This window comes from Oryzias melastigma, linkage group LG20 (assembly GCF_002922805.2).
Source record: "Oryzias melastigma strain HK-1 linkage group LG20, ASM292280v2, whole genome shotgun sequence".
Lineage (NCBI taxonomy): Eukaryota > Metazoa > Chordata > Actinopteri > Beloniformes > Adrianichthyidae > Oryzias > Oryzias melastigma.
Window position 1 is genome coordinate 7175412 of NC_050531.1, and position 8055 is coordinate 7183466.

At 37.9% G+C, this 8055-nt stretch overlaps 1 protein-coding gene across 2 annotated transcripts in view; it reads left to right on the forward strand.

Annotated features, from left to right (window-relative positions):
- Nucleotides 1-3575, forward strand: part of ptprn2 (protein tyrosine phosphatase receptor type N2) — a 144272-nt gene extending 140697 nt beyond the window's left edge. The window contains exon 22 of one of the 2 annotated variants that reach the window (XM_024280249.2): nt 2475-3575. In XM_024280249.2, the coding sequence (XP_024136017.1) occupies nt 2475-2546 (72 nt within the window). In that variant the 3' untranslated portion in view covers nt 2547-3575. The remainder of the gene's footprint in view (nt 1-2474) is intronic. The other variant, XM_024280250.2, reaches the window with a different exon arrangement.
- Nucleotides 3576-8055: the final 4480 nt, after the last annotated feature.

The window sequence follows — 8055 nt, forward strand, 5'->3', positions numbered from 1 at the left end:
AACTTAAAAAAAAAAAACTTTTTTTTCAATAAATGCAACTTTTTTCTGATATTTGCTGATATCTTATTGTGTTGTTTAGATGTAGGATTTAACATAGCATATTTTTTAATTAAAAACATGCTTTTGAATATGTTTTTTGTGTCAGTCAACACCGAATTTTACACTTGGTTAACTATGGTGGCCCGGAAGTGCAAATCACATCAACAAATCACTCCATGCAAAAAATTTTAAAGGCGCAATACCATTAAAAAACAACTTTTTGACCTTTTAAGTGTATTATACTTTTGATTCCTCACTATAAAGAACCCCAAAGCAGTATTTTGGTTTGTTCACGCAATTCAAACCTGCGCTCTTAGTACCAGCCCCTCTCGCACCCTCGAAAACGAGTGGATCCTCACGATCTGACATCACAGAGTGAGATCGCCCCTTTTAGGAAGAGTCTGTTTGCCAATATTTCATAAATAGTTTGTTTTTAGTGTTCCAAAGATAATATATGATCATGTATTTGGATATAGTTTACTCTGAAAGGCTTAAGAAAATCATGGTACGGCTCCTTAAAATAATAGAAAACGAGGAAAATTCAAGAAATGAACATTTTGAAAAACAAAAGTAATTATAGAAAACAAAATTAAATGTTTAAAAAAAACTCAATAAGAAACCAGAAAAGGTTGGTACTATGGGACGTCGCTGATCGAGTATCACTTCAACTTTCAGTTGAAATGGTGAACAAATTATCCAATCAGCGACATCCCATAGTTTTCCATTTTCTCATTGAGTTTCGTTTTTCTTTTTACATTTCATTTTGTTTTCTGGAATTGTTTTAATAGTGTTGGTTTTGCTTTTTTTTAATTGTCGTGGTAATCTTTAAAATGTTTTCACGCCGAGTGATTTGCACTTCAGGACCACCCTAGTTAATCCATTGATGTCTGAATTTATTTCCAGCTATGAAAAAAAAGTTTTTGCTTTCAATGTTGATTTTTAGATGCTTGTGTTGTATCTCTGATTTTATATTCTTTATAATATGGGGCACATTTTGAGTCCCCCTCTGAGAAAAGTACAATATTAATAACAATGTACTTACTTTACTAGATGCAAAATTAAGGTAACTTTGAAGCAGAAGTGATTTGATGCATATTTGCATCAATAGATGTTCAATTTATACCTGAAATACTCAAAAAATCAGGTTAAAAAATATATTTTTCCTGATCTTTTACATTACCCCGTATATCTAAATTCAATGAATCCCTACTCCTGATTTAGTTTTAGCCTTAATCCGAGCAGGACCTTCACCTTACATCATTTCAGAGCAGAGTGTGAGATGTGCTCCTTTTATTTCTTTTCATGCAATTAAGGAAAGTAATAATAATAATAAAGACGGCAAGCCTAATGCAGTGGTGGTTGATAATAATGATGTGAGCCGCTTGCTAACAGACTCCACTGTTCTTAGACGGTTCATTAAAGTTGCTTTCACAGCCGCACTCCGCTCAACTGAAAAAGCTTTTCAAGCACTCTCTGTTTCTTCTTCCCTGGCATGTCTAAGTGAAATTACATTGAAATATTGTTGATTTCACTCTGCCGTTTCGTGCAGGCCCTACACAGAAATTAGATTGTAACGAGGTATGAAATTTAGAGTCAAGATTCACAGAATGGGCAACCAATTATCTTTTTTTTTCTCCACTTTATGTTTGGATCTGAAAGAACATTAAATCCCTCTTTGACAGACATCAACGTGTAGTAATTACAGCACGTGGGTTTCGACATCTTTTTTCCCTGATTGTGGGGCAGAGATTGGTCTCCCCCCAGTGGTTTAGATGTGAACAAATTCGAATCTTGAGACACAAATTTGAGAGTATATGGCAGACGGATAGATATTTTCTGGCTTCAGAAGACACATAAAAATAGACGCTTCAGATAATCTCCACTGCAAAGAAAAAGGCACAGCCACCAGTGACTCCTCTGTATTGATTCAGCCTTTCCTCAGGCCAGACTATGGCAGGCTGTGTGTTGACACATCTGAGGACTGTTCCCTCCAAACTCCTACGTAGCCTCTCTCTCTGAGAGGACCCTGTGGCCTGGAGCCTGGAAAGAGGAGAGGAATATATATATATAAAAAAAGAAAAAGAAAGTCCAGAGGGGGCAAACATCAATCAACTCCTCAGGGGGAAAAGTATGAGTTGGTTTCACAATCAAACACACAGAGAAAGAGCTGAGACAGTTTGACTCTAAAGCTCCATTTTAAGAAACACCTGGCTGGATCGATGCCGGCGCCGGCTGCTCCCGTTCGTCAGGTTGAAACCTCAGAGGGAGGCTCAGCTCCAATCTGTGGCCGGGTCCAGGCGGGGTCAGGAGATATGGAGGAGGAGGAGGAGGAGGAGGCGGCTGCCAGTCACTCTGCTTGGACACATCCTAAAACTTTCTTTCCTTCCTTGTTTTCCTCACATCCTTTCCTCCCCCCACTCCTTTCTCCTCTTCAGGAGCAGTTTGAGTTTGCGCTGACAGCCGTGGCTGAGGAGGTGAACGCCATCCTAAAAGCTCTTCCCCAGTGAAGGCAGCACACCTTCCTCTCCTTCATCTTCCTCTGACGGATCCCGCTCCTCTCTCCATCCTCCCGTCTTTCTCTGCTAAAACTGTACACTGAATGTCGTGCCGGGTGTCTGCCCTGGATCCGTGCTCTCGCTGATGTCAGAGCGACACGCTCCGACTTCTCCGAGCATGAACCCACGGCGTTCCGATGTTGTTCCTGAAACTTACTGTTGCAGTACCGCTGACTTTCCGTGACGTCAGGTGATGATTATTGTTCCAAAATGGTTTCATTGATGTGGAAAACAAATATTATCAAATTACAGTGAAGATGCAGCTGTCAAACACAGCCCGACTCTGTTTTATGTTTCAATTTTTTTTTAAAATAGAGAAAAATCCTGTCATTTCCAATCATTGGTGAAACTACAGAAACATTTGTTTGCACTATAAAAAAAGTGATTATCAAACCGACCAATCAACTTGCACCGTGTACGCTGGGTGTGTAGGTCCTGATCTTGTACAGATTCTGTCCTGTAGATGAAGTGACGTGCTGGGTTGGGGAACTCCTGAACGTTCCCCCCCTCTGTGATCTGAATCCACTGTGTCCGAGCTGCACATGTACAGATGTCTGTTCTTGTACTTGTATTGAGTCGCAGAAGAAGAAGAAGAAAAAAAAGTCTCACCATCCATGAGTATCACAACATATCTTCCTCACTAATCGATTCCACACGTCTGGTTTGGCATCTTTTTTGAATATAAATGTGAAACTGAGATATCCTATATGAAATACTGTTCTCCTGTATCAATAGTAATAATATATTTATGAAGAACTCGCAACAGGATCACTGCTAAAATTGTCTGTCCCTCTGATATATCGTGATATTTTGTGCAAGATGACAGATTATTGGATCCATGTATAGAAAAATGAATGACTTTATGAATCCTACTATAGAGCTATCTAAAATACTATATACACTGAGAGCCTCGGTGAGAACTATATATTTTGTGTGAGAAGTAACATTCAGATTGATAATAAATCCGAACAGACTACAGCGCTTTGCCGTCTGGTGTGAAATGTTATTTCTTATGCTCCTGCAAACAGCAGAGAGATGAAATGTTTGGTTCAGCAGCTCAGCCTGCTGCAGAGAAAGTGACTGGGATGTGAAATGAAATCACTCTTGTGTTTCACCCACTGAGTTCGTCTCACAGTCCAGTCCAGAGTCCACTTAAGCTGGTGACAACTGAAGGATGCATAAAAATTAGGGGTATTGGGAAAAATCGTTTCAGTGATATATCGCGATATTTAATATGGCGATACTTGTAATGCTGACAAAATGGTATTTAATTATTACCGTATTTTCTGAGGTATAAATCGCATTTTTTTTCATAGTATAGCCAGGGGTGCGACTTATACTCAGGAGTGACTTATTTGTGTGTTTTTTTTTACATAAATAGGCTCATCTATTTGTGATTTTTCCTGTAAACACCAGTTGTCTTTTAGCGGTTGTTTCCTCCAACAACCACTAGAGGGTGCTGTGTCTGAGTATAAGTATTTGCTACTGACAGCGGCAGAAGAAGTGTCATCCAAAACAAACATGGAAGAGAATCTGATTATTTCCTTTCAAACTTTGATTTTTTTTCTTATACAGATCAAAAGATTAGTGTTATTGTATTTATTTTTTTATTTTTTAAGCTTGGCAGATTTTTTCTGAAACGTCAGACTTTTCTCCCAAAAGTGCGACTTATACACCAGAGCGACTTATATATGGCTTTCTTCTGCTTGATAAGACATTTTTTTTGCTCTTGCAACTTATACTCTGGAAAATACAGTAATTATTTGTGAGCGTCTTACTTTTGTGTTCAACCTAAACCCCTTACCACTAGTTGGCAGCACAGCACACTCTGTGCAGACTGTTCTGGTACAGTCGCAGGATATATCGTGATATATATATCGTATTGTGAGGTGTGTATCGCGATATGCATCATATTGCCAGATTCGTACCAATACACAGCCCTAATAAAAAAAATATGTATTTAATGATTTTAGGGTTTCATAAGTTTTTCTTTAACAATTGTTAATGATAAAAACTGTTTTGCTTTAGTATCGCTATTCCTCTTGACTTGTAGACTTAATTCAGTGTGAACATTAAATAGTGTCATCGGATAGTCCCTACTGCAAGAAAAAAATACATTTTTTTACCTCTCATAGCTACTGATCAATTGATTAACAATTACATTTTTCCTTATTATTCTATTTCACTGTTAATTCAAGCAGGTGTTTAAGAAATCATTTTAACAATGATTCGATTAATATTCTAATTTGTGGTTTTATTGATATTTTGAACTAACATCAATTTCACCTAAAATCAATCTTTAGCCAAAACTTCCAACAGCGTGATGCAGAGAAAAATACCTGGTACTGAACACCTAAAAAAGAAGTTCCGGTCACACAGCCCAAATGTTCTGTATCACTGCGCAGGCTTTTTTAAAGCAAACTTTTGCTTCATCATCTGGACAAAGACAAGCGGTAAGAGGTGAACTTTCTCTCTGAACTGAAGCTTTATTTAACCCATTGTGACGTTCAGCATATATATCGCTTTCCTTTGTCACTGCAGTTGTGGTTGTGGCGCGTGTTATGTTACCGTGACCACACTCCGCACCATGAATCAAATAGTCCGCTTTTTGTGAAAAAGTGATCTAAATCAAAATAATAACAAGAATAAAGTACTAAAAACTGATTGTATCATTTAATTTGTAAGTGACTATGGTATTAGCGGGATAATGCCCTTCGAAGTGTGCATTATCAAAAAATGAACGTAGGCTTCCGCAGCATGCATTAATTTCTGATAATGCACACTTTGTCGAGCATTATCCTTTTCATGACCGATGAAAGTTGCTTTGAGGCCAACTTTTTCTTGCAAAGGAAACTTAAATTGATTATATGATTTTATAGTTTTATCCCAAATCCCTCGTGTATTATTCACATAAAGAGCCACTCCGATCAACTTTTGAGCTGTTTTACAAGCGTTCCCAGTAGTCTTTTAATTATGATTTCGCCGTTTTTAGCCAAAAAAAAAAAGTAATTTTCAAGGTCATAGTTTCTGCAGAGTGGCAGTAATTTATAAGAAATGTGCCTCCTAATTGTGGGCGGGACTGTTGGCGTGGAATAACCCCGCCCCCTTCCCCTCCCCATTGGTAAAAGCTTGCCTCGTATATCTTCAACGTCACAAATAATCTCCTTTTCAAACTTAATTTTTTTTCTACTCCTAAGTCACAACAATTTGAATAAATAAATACTCAGAAATGTCAAGCTTATTTTTTGTAACATTTGTCCTCCATCCTCACATGTTAAAAACACCAAAAACATAATTTTCATTGGAGTAGGTCTTTAATTTAATTTTGATTTTGTCAGTAACAAAAGACCTGAAACATTTTTCCAAACCAAACGTCCTTAACTGGCATCTAATGCAATCTGAAATTTTTAGAAATATTCTAGTTTTCAACAGATTTTGCCTTTAAATAAACTTTGTGAAGTAGATGATTGGTTATTAATAAAAGCCAGTTATGAGACATCCTTTACTGGGATGAAAATAAACCATAAAACTGGATGAATGACAATTGTTGCACATAAAATAATTTTATCAGCAATTAAAAATGGCCAAACATCGACAGAGAAAACGCATTTGCCTATGGCTTAGAAACATATGCGTGGGTTCCTGCATATTCATGCATGTGCAGAACATTGACATGCCCCCCCCAGACACTTCTAATAGCCCAGACTGAAGCTTCATGCACTTCCTGAGGCCTCATTTGCATATGATTCACTGATGAGCTGCCACCACTAACCAGCAACACCAATGCAAAGCTCTATTAATATTCTCCCATTCAGGTTGTAAAGCACACAAACCTAATCAGCTTAGAAATTACTGTATGGAAACCATAATTACGCATGTTTAATTGCTTATCATCTGATGGGTACAAGTTTATTAGAAAATGTATTCATGGTAATTGCTTCCTGAGGTATCTGAGGAGCTACAATAGCATATGATATCCTGTCAGCTCTCATTTAGGAGGATTAATGCGTTTTGGAAAAGTCACAAAATTAGATGCCGTTTTGAATGCTTGGTTTACCTCAAAGGGCGTTTTAATTCAGAGGTTTCTAAATTACCGCTCAAGCTTGGATGGGTCTATGGAGGGAGATCTGTTAAAATTACACACCGTCGTGAAAAGGTCCAACAAGTAGCCTCCTTTATCGCGATGTCGTTGGGATGGCCGAATTCTCTACCAGAAAGCTGGAAAATTTCAAACATGGGATTGACTCCAAACGGGAAAATCACGAGCATGAAATGAAGAAGGAGGGTTTTTGAAGAAAGAGGATGATTCATTCAGTCCTGAAACAAGCAGATTAAAAACACAGGGCAGGTCCCTCGGAGGGGCCTCTACATCGCCAAGAACGTCGAGTGGGCCTTTTCAGCCACGGGCCTCAGCGAGTCGTACAGCTCCTTCCCCCTCTTTGATGATCTCTCCATGGTTCATTGTAAAGGCAGTTGGCTCTCAGTCCGCCTAAGAAATGTGAGCTCTTTCAAGTATTATGGCATATTTGATCTTTTTAGGCAAGTAATAAATTGTAAAATAATTATTTAAAAGGATTTTATAGAAAAATACTGCATTAAAACACTACAAAAGGAGAAAAAAATGATAATTTTCAATCACAAATTGTGTTGCATCAACTTTATCAGATATTTAAAACACTTCTAGTGAAAAAAAAAAACCTTTAATGAAGGCTTTCTGCTGTCAGGAGCAGCTGCTTAACTTTTTAAGGGACCTTCAGTTTTTGGCTCCAAGTTCTCGCGGTGCTTTAGCTGACAGAACTTGAAAAACCACCTGCAGATCATTAATCCTTGAATAACAACAACCAACATGATGACAAACATGTCATTTCCCTGTGGAGAGGAGATGGGGAAATCCTGGAGTGTTTGCTTGACGGGATGCTTTCCAGGTTTTTTTCTTTTTTTTCCCAAAGAGAAATCCTTGTTTTTCTTAGCCGCTGTTGTTTGGAATGAATGGCGAGCAGATTGCAGAGGCTGTGCCTCTCATGTCTGTCCAAGGCCTTGATACCTTTGATCTTCTTAAGAAACAAACAAGCTTTTAAACTTGGCACTCCCGGCTAGTGTCTCTCCTCTTCTTCTTCTTCTTTTTCTCTCTGGTCGTCAAAACGCTGATCCTGAGAAAATTGATCTCGCATAAATAGTTCCTGGTGTTCATCACGGCCTTATGGCTTAAACGTGGACTCCCACTATGCTGTCAAGCAAACTTTGAATCACCTTTTTGAATCTGAAAGTAAAAAACAGAAGATCTAATTCGCTGTTTAGCAGTTTCGTACTAAAACGTATTCTTTAATATTTAAAATTAAGTAACTTTTAATTAAAAACATTTAAGCTCCACCCTTTATAGTTTTTTAGCTGACTCTTCTGGAAAGACTTAATTGTTTAACTAATAAACAATCTTACGTCATAAGTGAGATTACTGCTGTCA